The sequence below is a fragment of the Schistocerca serialis genome, chromosome 1 (assembly GCF_023864345.2).
Source record: "Schistocerca serialis cubense isolate TAMUIC-IGC-003099 chromosome 1, iqSchSeri2.2, whole genome shotgun sequence".
Taxonomy (NCBI): domain Eukaryota; kingdom Metazoa; phylum Arthropoda; class Insecta; order Orthoptera; family Acrididae; genus Schistocerca; species Schistocerca serialis.
The window spans coordinates 387,463,429-387,481,091 of record NC_064638.1 but is presented as its reverse complement, the minus strand read 5'-3'; the positions used below and the strand labels follow the sequence as shown (position 1 = coordinate 387,481,091).

The 17,663-nt window shown below is 38.0% G+C and overlaps 1 protein-coding gene across 1 annotated transcript in view; it reads left to right on the top strand.

Annotated features, from left to right (window-relative positions):
- The window catches only part of LOC126471112 (transmembrane emp24 domain-containing protein bai), a 31,721-nt gene extending 20,951 nt beyond the window's left edge, over positions 1 to 10,770 (top strand). The window contains exons 4-5 of the mRNA XM_050099197.1: positions 5,857 to 5,983; positions 10,224 to 10,770. Coding sequence (XP_049955154.1) covers positions 5,857 to 5,983; positions 10,224 to 10,345 — 249 coding nt within the window. The 3' untranslated portion in view covers positions 10,346 to 10,770. The remainder of the gene's footprint in view (positions 1 to 5,856; positions 5,984 to 10,223) is intronic.
- Positions 10,771 to 17,663: the final 6,893 nt, after the last annotated feature.

The window sequence follows — 17,663 nt, the reverse complement described above, 5'->3', positions numbered from 1 at the left end:
TGTTCGGCCCCTGGGATGTGTCGGAATCCCATGAAATGAAATGGTGGGGCCAAATAGGCTACTCAGAAACCATTGGTGGAGATCAGCATCACTGAAACTGACTTGTGTTCGGTATTATGCCACAAGTTTTTTTGGGATTTGGGATATGGAATGTCATAATCTAGATATGCCCAATCAACTGCATGCCATAACGGAGACTACAAATGTGTGGAAGTCCTCCATACGGGCCTCTTGCAGGGACTCTGTGGTCCTCTGCCAGCTTAGCATTGGTGATGCATGGCTCACCCATGGCTATCTCCTCCACTGTGAAGACCCACCCAAGTGTAGGTACAATGGCTGGTTGATGGTGGCCTACATTCTGTTGCAGTGTCCTACTTTTCAGTTACCAGACTCGTTCCCAATGTTTTAGGTGACAGTGCCTCATGGACTGATTTAGTTTTACATTTTATACATTTTTTGTTCCATATAAGTTTTAGTGCATGTCCTTTGTCAGTCTGTGTTCTCTACCCTAATGCTTTTAGGTTGGAGGTTTTATTGTGTTGCAGAGTAGCTGGCTTATCCGTTGTTGTTCTTTTAACCAGCTAGCCGCAGTTCTCTGCTCTATTGTTTTAATCCCTTCTACTCTTTCTTGCTTCCTCTGTGGTCGTCTTATCTCATTTTGTCCATAGTAGTGTTGGCTACCCTTCTGTACTTCTTGTGGTTTTTCTTTTCTCCAGGTTTTGTGCAGTAAGTCTTGTTTGTTACATTCTTTGCCTTGTGGCCTTGTTTTGTAGACCAAGAGACCAATGACCAAGCAGTTTGGTCCCTTCCCTCTCCTCCTGCCCCCTGTACTTTTTCTTAAACCAACCAACTAGAGTTTAAGCTGGTTAAATTGTTGCACATAGCACCTCTATGGGCTCCTCTGGCCTATACAAATAAGGCTGCGAAATATTCAGGTGAATTATCCCTGAAATTGCAGCTGGCAGATTGAAAGTAGGCCCCGTTATCTCGCAAGCTGTTCTGTTAAGTAACAAACCACTCCAATTTAATTCTAGCCTCTGTGCTGACATAAGCTTCCTCTGCTCGAAAAAACTAGCTGCTACTATCATCTTGTCAAAGGTAGAGTACAACCAATGTGCCTCAGCCTGCTGAAAGTACAGTTCCAGCTCGATCACTTCTTTATTGCGTTCTCTTATCTCCTTTTGTCCCATTAGCAATTTTACTGTACGGAGATCCTGTGCCTCTATTATCATATTCAGACACTGTAATTCCCCTTGGTAACATTTTTGTGACTTTCTACGTATTTTCTCTTGTCTTTTGTAATTAATAACAATCATTGCTTTCAATATCCCCCACTTGCCAGGATTGCATGGACTATGTAGCACTCATAACATACTTGTTTCCCTGTTACTGGTACAGAAAAGGAAATGTAAACTTTCACTCCATCAGTTCTCATTGATGCTGTGGGTACCTCGAAATAAAAAGGCAAGTTTTTGTGCTCGGGTTGTAAAACCAACCCCAACTCTGGCAATAGTTCCTTCTATACTATCCATAGACCTTCTTAATATTGCTCTAGTGACAAGAAGTCTACCCCTAGCTAACCTCTTATGGCCTGCTGCATAGCCTCTTGTAGTTCTGTTACTTTCCCTTGTGCTTCCCAAACGTTATCTTTTATGGACTGCAAACATTTTGTCATTACTCCTTCCTTATCTAAGACTTGTAGTTCCTTGATACTCTGATTAAATGCCTCTTCTGTAGCTCTGGCATACTGCATTACTTCACCAGTCAGTTGTCGTAGTAGTTGTGTGTTATGCAATACGTACCTCTCTAAAGTTGCAATCTGTTTAGTGTGCCAATCATTTACCGTTTTTTTCCCTTTTTCCCACTGCTTAAACTCTTCTGCAGTGTCGTTCATCCTTCGAATGTCTTCCTCATCAGCAGTGCCAAATATGGTTTTCATAAGCCAGCCTCCAGCGTCGGTACCGGGGTCACCTCGCTCCTTAATTTCTCGTACGCACGTTATACACTATTACACACCCCGACACTGTGCCTGTCTGTTCCCTTGCAGAATTTGCCTTGTGCTTCTTACAATCTTCTCATCTTGTGACCAATCTCCCACACATTGAATATCAACTGTATCACCCAGTGATGACTGGTGATCACTAAGTCTTCATGCTTGGCAAACAGCACTCCCCCTTCCAGGTGCTGGTTTGATAACACTTCCACCCTGACAAAGATCAGTTGTCCCTCAACGAACCGCAGCATTTCCCCTTCTCTGCATCTCATGTGCAGGCTGGAAAACCTATTACTTTCCACATCGTTAAATTCATTGCTGCTCCACAGCTGCTTATATTAATTACACTAAACCTATATCTAACAGTACAAAAAATTGAATTACTATCTCCTAGGCCTTCTCCACACAGGTTCCTCATCACCAATTCATTCACAACTACTTGTTTCTTCCAATATCTTTCTTCTCACTCTCCGTTTGCGGTCCGCATCTCCTACCTGCAGAATAACTTCCAGACTCCCTTGAAAAGGTTTCAGCCATCCTACATGCACAATTGTCATTCTTGTCGGCAAATGAATCTTGATATTTTCTGGCCCCTTATACTTTGCAGAAAAGTTCTTTGTTTTCCCTTCAGCGTATATGAAGTTGGTAGGATCACTCATTGACCAACTTTATACTGTGGCATTAGTGCCATACAGCCCACTGCATCTTCCTGTTTCTTCAGTAGTCATGTATTTTCCCTCTCTACTGTACTCCAAATTTCCTTAATTACACTGGCAAATTCCTTAACAGACTCTCCAGTCTTCCCATTCTTCGTTTTCAATATGTCAAATGGTTATGGCATTTTAAAACAGTATACTACTTTATATGACGATAATCCTCGTATGCTGTTTTGAGTTGTAGACAGAGATGACGTACTTTAGACATTCCAGTTGGTGTGATGTACTACTCAGCATAGTTGCAAGACCATTGGGATGATATGCTGCTATCATGTATAAAGATGGTAAAAAGCATCGTAACACTGCACTCGTTGGGCCACATTACATATTTCCACTGGTTTATAAACAAGATTTTGTGCTTCTTGTTCCACTGGAGTCTCTGCAATTATGTAGTTTACAAGAAATTGGCAATAGCAGTACAACTGTGGAAGTTTTAAGTATGCAGTTCCAGTACCAGTGTTTTTATTTGGTTTGTTATATACATATAGATATGACACACCAGATCACAGATGTACTGGTGACTCTCCACGGCTGTAACAGTAAAAGGAAAGTTGAAAGGCACAGTATCACTAGGGAAGAAAAGTTATAATTTCTATTAATATGTTTACTCCAGTGCTTTCATATTATTTGGCTCAACTTCTGCCAGGCATTGTTGTGCACAAAGGTGTAAAACTAAAACACCTCTTAAATGGTATGACCTGCAGAACACTGTAGTCTGTGGTTGGTAAATACAATGCAGATAGCATCAAGAGTATGTGACGAGAAAAAAATTTAGTTAAAGGTATGGGGAACTGGATGTGCTGATTGATAAAGGATAAACTAGATGAGGTGAATGATAGTATGCACTTGTGAACTGGGAATTTGATACTCTGGGAGGCCATTTAAATAATAATAATAATAATAATAATAATGCAGCCTTCAGAAGTAAGATGTTGGAGTGCAGTTTTGCAGTTTTAAGACATGCATAACATAAGAAAGTAAATAAAAGTTAAGCTTTCAGAGGTGAAAGCTATACAGATCAGATTACTTCCAAAAGTGTAAACTGTGATTAAAGCAATCAGACATGGGGGAAAAGTGTATAATGTCTACAAAAATATACTAACTCAAGGATGAAATTTGATGGGAGGATGTTAAAAAAATGTAAAGGATAGTGTGTATGAAATGCCAGAAATATAAACAAAAGTGTGGTAAACAGTACTTATAAATTAATAGTAGTAATAATAAATTAATATATCACTGTATTTTCCATAGGATAATCATTTGTAGCACTAAGAATGACCCATTTATATGAATGGTGGGCTCCACGTGGTTCCCAAGTTGTGCAGTGACTGTAAACCATAAAATTACCAAATAAGCAGCAACCAGTCGCAAAATTATGTTTTCTTTATTTACTTTTGCAAATCGATTTCAACTGGTTAACAGCCATCATGTGCTACAAATACTAGAATAAAAATAAAAATAATTAATAACAGTGACCAAATGAATAAATGTACATAAAGCAACGTAAAACCAATTAAATGTATATGGATGCATTAAACCATTTAAAATGCACATACAACTTTACCTTTCAACGAATATGTGCCCTGAGTAGTAACACTGTCTTAAGCAGAGGTCAAATATAAAGTGATACATCGAGAATTGAGTGTGACAACGAGAAATCATAAGGGGGCGCTGCAAAGCAAACCCGCTCTCTATGCGAAAGGATACAGCTAAAATAAAATAAAAATGAGAAGAAGAAATGACATACAAAGTGAGGTAAAATATGATGTTAAAATACTGAAGTATTTACAAAAAATGGATATATTGACAAAGATTTTGTCAACCACATAGTACAGTTATATACACCAAAAAGCGATTGTACAAATTAGTAAAAAGGAACAAACATAGGTGAGAAGTACACTATAGAAAAAATTTTAAAATACTTTTTAAAAAATTTTAAAATACTTTTTAAAAAATTTTAAAATACTTTTTAAAAAAATTTTAAAATACTTTTTAAAAAAATTTAAAATACTTTTAAAAAATTTTTTAAATATTTTTTTAAAAAATATTAAAATACTTTTTAAAAATTTTAAAAATTATTTATCATATTATCGAAGAGCAAAAGTTAATCATAATGACAAAGCGTAAAACAGTGTTGGCATCCAACTAGCGTACAGTTAATGGTATTCAGGAAGATCAGATTTTTTTTCCCTTTTTCGGCAGATGGAGCCACAATGCAAAAAAATAAATAAATAAAAAATAAATACCCGATCTTCTTGAACATCATTAACTGTATGTTAGATGGATGCCAACACCGTTTTACGTTTTGGCATTATGATTAACTTTTGCTCTTCGATAATATGATAAATAATTTTAAATTTTTTTAAAAAGTATTTTAAAATTTTTTCTATGGTGTGCTTCTCACCTATGTTTGTTGCTTTTTTACTAATTTGTACAATCACTTTTTGGCATATATAACTGTACCATGTGGTTGACAAAATCTTTGTCAGTATATCAATTTTTTGTAAATATTTCAGAATTTTATAATTATATTTTACCTCACTTTGTATGTCATTTGTTCTTCTCATTTTTATTTTATTTTAGCTGTATCTTTTCGCATAGAGGGCAGGTTTGCTTTGCAGCGCCCCCTTATGATTTCTCGTTGTCATAGTCAATTCTCGATGTATCACTTTGTTTGACCTCTGCTTAAGACAGTGTTACTACTCAGGGCACATATTCGTTGAAAGGTAAATTTGTATGTGCATTTTAAATGGTTTAATGTGTCCATATACATTTAATTGGTTTTACGTTGCTTTATGTACATTTGTTCATTTGGTCACTATTATTAATTATTTATATTTTTTTTTCTTGTATTTGTAGCACCAATGATGGCTGTTAATCAGTTGAAATCGATTTGCAAAAGTAACTAAAGAAATCATGATTTTGCGACTGGTTGCTGCTTATTTGGTAACCCATTTATATGTAAATCATTTTGTTGGTCTTAAGCCTGTGCCATTGAAATGAATATACATTCCTTTCTTGGGTGTCACAAGTTCATACATTATGTATGAGGACTATTTAACTTCCTAGAGAACATGTATGGCATGTTATTTACATGATTTCTATACTTTTGCAAGTATTTTAGCAAACCCTTAACTTTCATTTCAGATTGGAGAAGCAGCTAAACTCAAACCTCTAGAGGTAGAATTAAAGCGCCTTGAAGATTTATCTGATGCTATTGTTAAAGACTTCTCTCTTATGAGGAAGCGGGAAGAAGAAATGAGAGATACAAATGGTATGGATCAATATAATTTAAAGCATTTTTGATTTGGAAAGTATTTTTCAGTCCTGGCTGAAGGTCACTCTCAAACTCTTTTTCTTTTTACAAGGTGTACAACTTTGCTTCTGCCATTTTTTCCCCAACATTTGAGGCTTTAATGAAACAAATTGGTTACACATATATCATTCAAAGCATTTTCCATCACTGGCCACTACTTTCTCCCATCTTTTGGGCAGTGTACGAATCCTCTGTCGAAAAAATTGTTCATCTTTTGAAGCGATTCATGAATCGATCCAATTTGTGACATACTCATGAGATCGGAAGTGTTGGTCAGCCAGGCCATGTGCCATTGATCTAAACAGGTTATAGTCAGAGGGAGCAATGCCTGGAGAATACCGCGGGTGGGGTAGGACTTCCCATTTTAACGTTTCTAAGTACATTTTGACCTCTTTTGCAACATGAGGTTGAGCATTGTAATGCTGTAAAATAACTTTATCATGCCTCTCGCTGTATTGGCGCGTTTGTATTTTAATGCTCTGCTCAAACGCATTAATTGCGTTCAATAACGAGCACCTGTAGTTGTTTCACTTGGTTTTAACACCTCATAGTACACGACGGCGAGCTGGTCCCACCAAATGCAGAGCATGATTTTGGAGCTGTGCATATTCAGTTTGGCCGTCGACGTGGAAGCATGGCTGGGATAGCCCCATGATATTTTGCGTTTAGGATTATGGTAATGAACCCATTTTTCGTCCCCGGTCACAATACAGAAATCCCTTCTGTTTTTGCCTCTGAAGCAACTGTTCACAAACATACACACGCCATTCAACGTCTCTTGGTTTCAGCTCACACAGGACCAAAGTTCCTTTTTTCTGAATCAAAAAATCCAAGCTAACTGCGTGACATCTGCGATCTGTTTCTTTCGGCCGCTGCTTACCGTTGTTGCCACCTATCGGCAAATGCCGGAAGCAAAGTTGTACACCTTGTATTTGTGTGTTTCATTCTACAGTGAATTATTATTTATTTGGGAATAATTATGTTTAAAGGTAATTTGGAGCTGCAGAGGTTATTAAAACAAATTTAAGAGATGTCTTTTAGTAGGTGATAACTTAAACCACCCACTATTGTGGGACACACATTATTTGCAAGTAAATAAAATGACTTTATTTTTCTTGGTTAGCACTAAATAGGTTTCCCTTTCGCTAGAACACCTTGTGGCGGATAAAGCTGGTATCCAAGATCACATCTTGGATATTCAGGAATCCAGCTGTATGTTCACGTCGTTCTCGCACGATATTTCAATAGCGTACCGACAATTATGTAAATGTTCTGAAAGAAATACGCAGTGAACTCAAGGACAGCATTATATGGATTTCAGTTGATGAAACTTCAGACACTTGTGGCTGTTACATTGCAAATGTATTTTTTGGTGCGGTAAAAGAAGAGCCTTCTTCATATTCAGCGGCCTGCAAAGAACTTTAAAAAGTAAATCATTCTGTGATCGCCAGATTTGTGAATGAGGGCATTAGAAAAATATTTCCAGAATCATCTGCAGTTAATAGGGTGTTCGTGTTTATTTCAGTTGCACCTCTGTATATGATCACAGAAGGAAAATCCCTTTGAGTATTTTATCCCAATTTGATTTATGTGACGTACTTTGCTCATGGAGTACATCACCTTGCTGAAGAAGTATGTTCCACATTTTTGAATGTAAATAAACTGATTTCATCAACAAAGAAAGTGTTTCTGAAGGCTCCTGTCCACATCAAAACCTACAAAGAAAAACTACCAAATGTTACCTCCCGAACCAGTGATAACTCATTGGGGTACCTGGGTCGAAGCTGTGTTTTACAATGAACATTTCAAGGCTATCAGAGCGGTAGTAAATGACTTCAATAGTGCAGAGGCCTTGTCAGTTTGCCAGTGCAAGAAAGCTTTTAATGACATTGCTGTGATTAGCACTCATTTTCCCATGTACCTGCAAGTATTAAAAAGCTTGAAACTCAGGGTTTGGCATTGAATGAATCTATTCAGTTAATGAATAAAACTATTCTAGTGAACTCCTCATTGCCAGAAATATTTCCAAGAAAACTTAAAGAAAAGTTTGAAAACATTTTAAACAATAACCCAGGCTTTGAAGCCTTGTGCCAAATTGATAGTTGTATTAATGGGACGGGTGAACTTTTACCAGAAACAGTGAATGCCAACATAGCACCCAAATTCAAATACCGCCCAGTTACCTCAGTTGATGTAGTATGGTCCTTTCCTGCTTATAAAAATGTTTTGAGTGATCAAAGACACAATCTTACTACCGAACATTTGGGACAGTACTTGGTCGTTTATGTTTACAATAGTAGAAAAATGTAAAATAAATTGTAAATAATGCTTTGGTCCAATTGTATAAATTAATAGTTAATGCTGTTCAAAAAAATTGATGATTGTATGTTGCTTTTTAAATAAAATATTACAGAGTTTTTGAGCATGCCCCTTCTGCATGCGATATATCTCAAAGTTGATGTTTTACATATCAGTTGTTTAGCTGCAACTCACATGCATCGCATCTGCTTGTTACCAACAATAGCAAAGAAGGAACAATTCTTGAAGTGTGCATCCCTGATTTGCAAATTTTTAAAAAATAACCCCAGAAAGTCCCTCTTCCTAAACTCTACTAGAAAGTATTCAGAAAATGACATCAGCATTCTAAATGTACCGATCTTTTGCATGTCCAACGCTCTTCATCATAATTGGTATGTACAGGTTCGACTTTGAGATATAATGCACGCGATAACTGCCATGTTTTTCTAGTCTTGCATATTTCGACACTTTTCATGCATTTTTAAGCATATTTCATGCATATTTTAAAGTTTTTATGATGCATGTAACCCGGTCTCTATTGATGACAATCATTAGGTTTAAATTCAACCTATTGCCATACACAGATCCTGGTACAGTATGGTACTGTATTGCATTTGTTCATTGCAAATGTAAAACAACATCAAAGAGAGAAAAGTTGGTAGTGCCCGTGGATGAAAAGATACTCTGCATAGGAAGGATGGAGTAGTATTCATTAAAAGCATTGCTGCCGAATTTGGTACTGTAACATTAGTGATTAATCTATGACCAGTCTTTTGTAAGTCCACTATACAATTTGTACATTTAATAGGAAACAAATTCAACTGAACTTATTGAACATAAACCTATGAATCTAGCTCAAAAGAAAGTTGCTGATTATTTCAATGTATAAAACTGTTTTTTCTTCAATATATGCTTGAAATGTGTGTTAGAATTATATGTAATTAGTGTGTTTGCATGACAGTGGGTGTGTTTATGGCACTTAAACAATGTCGTCGTGATTTAGTCAGAATTTTCGGATTTTTGATAACCCGAATGATCTATGGCCCCACCTAGTCTTGATAAATGAGATTCCACTGACTATTATTTGAGCATTCAGTGTTCATGCAGTAGACTGTCAAGACTATGGCCAATAAAAGCTCTGACAACATAATAGTGAAGGCTGAATTCTTCCTCCCTCCCCCCTCCCTCCCCCTCTCCTCCCCCTCACCCTCTCCCCCTCTCCCTCCCCCTCTCCCTCCCCCCTCTCCCTCCCCCCTCTCCCTCCCCCCTCTCCCTCCCCCCTCTCCCTCCCCCCTCTCCCTCCCCCCTCTCCCTCCCCCCTCTCCCTCCTCCCTCTCCCTCCTCCCTCTCTCTTCCTCCCCCCTCTCCCCAACACACACTCACTCACTCTGTCTTCCTCTCACCCTCACCCTTACCCTTCCTTCCCTTCCCCCATCTCAGTATAGAATTCAGTTCCTCACAAATACTGTGCCACAGTCTGTTAATATGGCAGCTGTATAAACCGAAAACATTTATTTAACCTGTTGTGAAGTGTGACTTCACTTGAAGAATATGAGTAATAAATGTTTTGATAGTCCCGTAGAAAGCAGTTTTAATAAAAAACAATAAGTTAATTTATTTCATCAGAACCCACAGAATTCCCTACAAATAGAATTACATTGTAAATTCTTGCAATTTGCATAATGAAAGCACATTGGGTATGAAAGAATAAAAAATAATAAATTTTCCTCATATGATCAATAAATGGAATACAGCCAACAGCTGTCATGTTTACTGTATGCCATACACATTGTAACTGGATGTAGATTTTTGTTACTTTGCTCTGCTGTTGTGAATGTCTGAATATTTTGCTTTTTATGTGTTGGTACTATTATTGAGAAGCACGTCTTTTCTTTTGCAGAATCAACAAATAGCCGAGTCCTGTACTTCAGCATTTTCAGTATGTGCTGTCTTTTGGGTTTGGCGACATGGCAGGTTTTGTACCTACGAAGATTTTTCAAAGCCAAGAAACTTATTGAATAATTGTCGTCATTGGTGATCTGGTGTAAATTAACCATAGTGGCTTTGCAATCCTCATGTCTGCTGTTTCTCACTACAGCAAGTGAAGAACTCTGGCAGCACATGAACTTCAGTTGTTTGTGAATTTGATGTGACACGTCATCCATGTGAGTTGAATTACATTGGACTGTGTGACTTCTTTTAATTGTTTGTTTCGTTTCACTGTGTTGTGCGGATGAATTGTATGATTGCATTGTCACAAGTTGTTACTTACTCGACTGTAAATGTATTTGACAAAACATTCTTCAGAACTTGTGAACCTCATTATCTGTGCTGTCTTAAAAGCTGTTTTGTACAAAAGAACTGAAATTTACAATATTTGTTACAGTGCACATTTTTTTAAAATGTTTGTAACATGCTGTAAATTATTAAAAAATATTTATTTAAGATATTTTGATTTTCCCCATCCTGGAGGTTTATGCACAGTAGTACGAGCATAAGTCATGTACAGTAATTGATTTGCTGAAGAGACATTTAGTAATGAGACTGATTAGTAAAAAAATGAGCACATGCATTTGATGTCAGAGATCAGAAGTAAGTCAGCTTATGTAAAAGTAGGGTGGCAGATTATGTCAGGTTACTATATTTGAATTGTGCCTTGGCTGAAGAAATTACTAGAGAAGAAGAGAGGCATTATGCATTTACTGTTAAAACCATTTGCATTTCAGGAAATCAAGCTACGCACTATGTCTTCCCATACATATCTCATGAAATGACCAGCTGGCAGAATGAAGAAATTTGATCTTATACAAAGGATTAGCAATAGTCTTGCTCCATGCGCACCATTTGTGAATTGAACATGAAGGCAGACTATTTAGTTGCACAGTGTATTGTCATCCACCTTCTGTGAGACACCTTGTGGTGTATAAATGTAAATAAAGTTGATCTGTCTGAATTATGTCTAAAGTGTCCCATACTGCACAACATTCACATTAATTTTCCACATTTAAGTCTGGCTTACTGATGAAGTGCCAGACAACAGATCCAAAGGTCTTGCCTTCAACCCCTAGTCAGTACTAAGATTTTTATCTGTCACGTAAAAATTATTTCACATCCGACAGTATGGGTTAGTGTGAAAAACATAAAGTTGCATTGTTGTTTCGAGTCCACACAAAACTCTAGATTCCCTTGTAACTAGATGGGGAACTCGGTTTGAAGGTTGGAGGAAGGCAACAGCATACCGTTTCCAGTAGGACCGGACCATGCCTAGTAAATCCATGTGAAGTTGAAACCAACCTTTTAAGTGTAAGGTTTTTCAAGGTATACCATTTGATATTATTTTTGTTGGAGAGGGAGTTTGTATTTTTGAGATGGATTCATTGTTGTTCTGGGCTTCTGTGTCTTAAGCTGTTATTCGGTTACATGTTCTGATGTTCTTTGTTGCAGTGCAGGCTTCTGTGTTCCTCTTGATATTAACACGCCAACATTAAAAGTGTGAAACAGTTTCATTTCTTGCATGATCCATAAAAAATTAATGTTGCTATTTTCAGTAATTTTACTCATTACATGAAACTAATTGTTCTCAAAAGAGGTGTCAACACTGTTGAATAAAATGTACATTATGCTGAGAAATACTCATGTGATTTATATTTTCCTAATATTTTACACAAAAAATTAACTTTACAAGGAAATAATAGTTAAATTTAAGTCAAAGCTTTATTACATTACACTGTTAATTTGCTCTGCCTTGCAGACAACTACATTGTCCCCTATTTACAAAGATACTTTTAAGATATGACACTATCAGCAGAACTACTGTTTGTAACTGTAATAAGGGAATGAAATATCAAAATTAACCTAAATATGACCCAGTCTGCAGTAGTAAAATATGAGAGTTCAAAAGTTTTTACCTACAGCATAAAGTCAGTTTGAAATATAGGCATAATTTTATCACCACTAAATGTGTGGCACACTTATACCACCTTCCATTATAGTAACATCTACTACTACTACTACTACTACTACTAATTATTATTATTATTATTATTATTATTATTATTATTATTTGTTTCTGCTTCCAATAAGGGCATTAAATTTTTCAACTACGGCTTTTTGGAGACAGTCAACTTCAGTTGCTACTGAGATGAGTCAACTATGTGGGATGCATTGGGGTCCTCAGAATTCCAGACTCACTCCAGTGTAGCAGTGAAATTTTCCAATTAATCACTGCTTTACATTGGTAGGTAATGAGTGTTAGTGTGCATATGAGAACTTAAGAACTAAATGTTAATGGGTCTCTTCAAGACACAATTTTCATCTTTCAGAAGGATGAGAAAGTTTTAAGATGAGTTTTTGTCTACATCATGAGAAATCCTACATTTTGTCCTAATTATTGATATTTGGGTTGTTCCTATCACCATTTCACCCAAGAAAGTAACAGGGGTTGGCGACTATACCATTGTGTGTATTACAGAAAACCACAAAAAAAATTTGTCATGCTTGTTATTCAGTGATGTGTCATTTATCTTGTCCGCTGACAAATGGCTTTTATAAATCTGTATATCAGACAGTTCTGATTAAAAAACTTACAATGTATGCGTATTGTGCAGCCAAATGGCCATGTTTGAACTTACAAGACAGTTTAGGTGTGAATAGGTTAGAATGATCCACTATACCAGTGTCTTATCAACAAACATGGCCTTTGCAGAATAGGCAATATTGTCTGACCCATCTGATGAAATCGGGAAGGATCGTAAATTTCAGTTTTTGTATTAAAGTAGGCAGTTTCTTTCTGGCTGTGAATATATGACTGAATCTATATATTGTTAGATTAAAGGAGACCACTCATTGAAAAGCAGAGGTGTTGAGTTGTCAATAGGTACACAAAGAAAGAAAACTTGTTACCTTTCAGAGTAATCCTTTTCCAAGTTTGAGTAAAATAACACAGAAAACACACAAATGTAAATACTGCTCTTTGACTAATAATACCCAGTACATTCATAGAGCTATGTCACGTCTCATGCTGATGTGTGTGGTGAAAAGGGCACACTATCTACATTGAAATATATGAAGTATTATAAAAAGTAACCTGTGCATATTAGTGGCACAACAGACACTGGGTACTGCACTGTATGTAGAAATCAGTCAATAGAAGCCTGTCAAGTGTGTAATTTCCTGTGCTCTACTTATGATACCAAATTCGCTTCAGGCAGAAGAATATTTCACATATAAATATTTCACTTCATCTCTAGGTATTCTTTTACTGAGTACAAAATCCACAGACTGATTGTACATCCATCCAGAGATGGGAAGGCAGTGAAGTACGCAGGTATTTGGCCATTTTGTAGCACCGCTTTATTGTGCATAACAATCTTCATAATGTATTTAAAAAAATTAAAAGCAGAATTATTTGGTCTATCCATAGAACACCTCAAGATTTTTAGCAGTGCACAGTATAGGATCTGGTGAGCTCATCACATTTTTTAATTTCCATCTCAGAATCATTTGGATAATTGTGAAATGGAGTCTCATGGTGCAATGAGAAATCCCTATTCAGTTTCCTCACCGCACTGATTTTCACCAGTTGTAGTAGACTCCAGCATCCAAAACTTTTACTACTTGTAGTTTCGCCTCTGTGTAATACGAGGATAATTCTTTATTAGAATGAACTTCACTGCAGCAGACAGAATAACAGAAACACTCTGGTTCAAGTAAGATAGATAGAGTATGAATTTCTCAGTATCTTATGAGGTGCGATTATTGTGCCTCCTTTTGCCTGTTGTTTAATTTCTGAATGTATAGAGAATGGCTTATTTAGCAGTATTAACTATGTATGTAATACTGAAACACACACAGCGATGGAAGGCTGTAGGAAAACGATAAAAATGTTACCAAACTATCTGAAAATGTATGCATACACTTGTTAAGACTGGGCGATTACAACCCATTAACAGGAATGTCACTCAAATACGTAGTTTATGTAATGTTGTTTACAGGGAAGTGTATCTTGTGACATATTACTCTGGTGAAGTGATGTGTTGTATGTTTGCAGTACCTGTTGGTTGGGCAGTTAATTCCATGTTGTTATGTCCTGCCTTGGAAATAACGGTGCATACCCGTAGAGGAAGACTGGATGTGACAATGCTTATGACATCACAGGGACGAGAGAGAACTCGCTACAATTAAGCAATGTAGGAAAAGATAGTTACTTACAGTAAAGATAACACGCTAAGTTACAGACAGGCACAATTAGACACATAAATGCTTTTGGCCATAGCCTTCATTGTAAAAAGAACAACACACAACATTCTCACACACAAGAAAGCACACCTCATGCATACATGAGTGCAATCTCTGGTAGCTCTGGCCATAATGCAACTATCACATGGGATGATAGCAGCAATGTAGAGGGGACAAAGAAGGGGAAGGTATAGCAGTGTATGGGTGGAGGGGTGCTGTCTGGCAGTCTGCAGGGACTACAGTGAAAGCAGGAGGTTGTGGGGCATGGAGATGGGGAAAACAGGGTGAAAAAAGAATGGACTAGGGAAAGATGGGTGGGTGCATTGGGAGCGAGTGGCAAACAGACTGTAAGAGATGGGAATGGGGAGCAGCTGATGTGAAAGTGGTTGGAAACTGGTGGGTGGAGGGTGTTGGGACAGTATCTTACCTTAGGTTGAGGCTAGGATATTTATGGGAGCAGAGAATGTGTTGTAAGGAGAACTCCCATCTGTGCAGTTCAGAAAACTGGTGGTGGAGAGAAGTATCCAGATGGCTCAGGTAGTGAAGCAGCCATTGAATCAAGTGTGTTATGTTCAGCTGCATGTTGTGCCACAGGGTGGTCTACTTTGCTCGTGGCCACAGTTTAGCTGTAGCCGCTCATCCTCGTGGACAACTTGTTGGTAGTTACACTAATATAAAACATTGTGCAATGATTGCTGCAGAGCTTGTAAATAACATGGCTGCTTTTGCAGGTGGCCTGGCCCCTGATTGGTTAGGATAAACATGTGACAGCACTGGAATAGGAAGTGCAGGGTTAGTGGATTGGGCAGGTCTTGCACATGGGTCTTCTGCAGGGGTAGGATCCTTGTGACTTGGGATTGGGAGTGCCATAGGTACAGACTAGGATGTTGTGATGGTTGGGTGGGCTGTAGACACCATTTTAGGAGGGATGGTAAGGATATTGGGTAGGATTACCCTCATTTCAGGGCATGATGATAGGTAATCAAATCCCTAGCAAATGATCAGGTTCAGGTCAAGTGCGGGTTGTTGATGGGTGACAGGGCTACTTCTTTGTGGCTGGTTTTTGGGGGTGGTGGGAGGATTTGGGGTGAGAGGAAATGGCACAGGAAGTCTGTTTGTGGACTAGGTCAGGGGGATAGTGCCTGTCTGAAAAGGCCTTGGCGAGATCCTCAGCATACTGGGCAAGTGGGTTCTTGTCACTGCAGATAGGCTATCCCTGGGTAGCCAGGCTGTATGGGAGGTAGTTCTTGGTATGAAAGCTATCAAAGTGCAGGTACTCTTGCTGGTTGATGGGCAGAGGTGTGGTTGGAGCCATCAGATAGTAGTAGGTCAATGAGTAGGAAGGTGGTATGCTGCGTTGAGGAGGACCGGCTGAAGCGGGTGGGACAAACAAAAGGTGTTGAGGTTGTGAAAAAAAGGATACATTCAGCTGACACAATATACCAGACTTAATGAGAAGCCTCTCATTTATTTTGAGACTTGCATGTTGGATTCGTTCTCTTAACTTCCAGCAGTAAGTGCAGCACTTCGAGGAACGAAGTTGGATTGGAAGAGGTTGGTGAGTGTACTGAAATAGTAAGGTGAACAAGACGTTACTTCGCCAATCGATATCACAGTAAAGAACTAGTGGAATACCACTTGCGGCACCCGTTCACAACAACCAGAACATGTATGGCTAGGACTAAATAAAATTTATGAAGCACAAAAAATTTTAAAGAAAGCTGGTGGATGTTATGAGTATGGAGATTTGTGGCTGTTGATATCTGTTGTCAATAGTGACAAATATCAACAGCCAAGAATACCTTCAAAGAGGCAAACAGGATAACACTTGTCTCGCAGTACTTTCTGCAATCATGGTGTCATCTTGATGTCACATGCACTACGGTATCACGAGGCTCACTGTGTTATCACCAACCGATTTGGGAGGCAACATATTTATTTTGGCATATCCAACTGTTTTGTATTATAACTTGCAGTATGCCGTTTCAAGGCAATGACTCATTGCAAATGTATTGTAAACATGTCACCCTTATCATTAAATGTCAGTTAATACCTCATCAATGATACAAGCCTCGAAGAGGTACTATGATAACAGAGACTTAAAGACAATTATCGCATGAATAGGCATTAGTGTAATGGACAAGTAAGGTCGTGGTGTATGGAGTTGAAGAATGTAAATTTACCTCTCACAAAATAGTATTATTTTATATTACTGTTGTCAACACCTTATTGGCTTTTACTATGAATGTAATACCAGTATTTCTGCAATATTCAATGTAATTTTAACATCTGTGTCTTTTCAGAAAACGAAAGATGAAATGTGTATTTGATTGTTTATTTCTGAAAATGAGGCAGACTTCAGAGTATGTGGTTAGGCAGGAACATAAGAGGTCAACTTAAAATCCTGCGAGTGAAATGATGGACAGTAACATTATATTCTTCTCTGTCACTAATATTTCATTTCACACATCCTTGTGTAAACCAGTGACAATTCCGGTTGGTGTATTTCTGCCGGTAAAGGCATGTGTTACCCATGTTAGAGAGGTCCACATTGAACGCTTACGAACGGCGATAGCAGTTCCTGCCATTGTCAATACTGCACTTGAAGTTGAAATGATGTCACGTTTGCAGGAAGTGTTCTGAGACTAGCGTTAGCTGTAAGAATAAGGGAGCTGTCATGATGTCAAAAACTTGTAGCCGATGTTCGCCATCTTAGGTGCCCGAAACCCTTACCTTCAGGTGTTTTTGTTATTTCAAGTCGTGAAGGTTGTTACATAAAAAATACCACCTTACATTGTTTGTGGGTGAACTAATCGTTCCGATTGTCCATTGTTGTTTCGCGCTATTAATAAATTAAGAACCCCCCCCCTGCGGGTCCGGGGGTTAGAATAGGCCCAAGGTATTCCTGCCTGTCGTAAGAGGCTCCTAAAAGGAGTTTCACACATTTTGGCCTTTATGTGATGGTTCCCTGTAGAGTTTGATCTCCATTCTTCAAAAATTTTCCCGATGAGCAAGCCAGTTGGGGAAGTGCGCCTTACATGGTGCATCATGTCCATCGTGCTTTGAGATCTTTAGCCCACTTTGTCGTCGTCACATTGTGGTA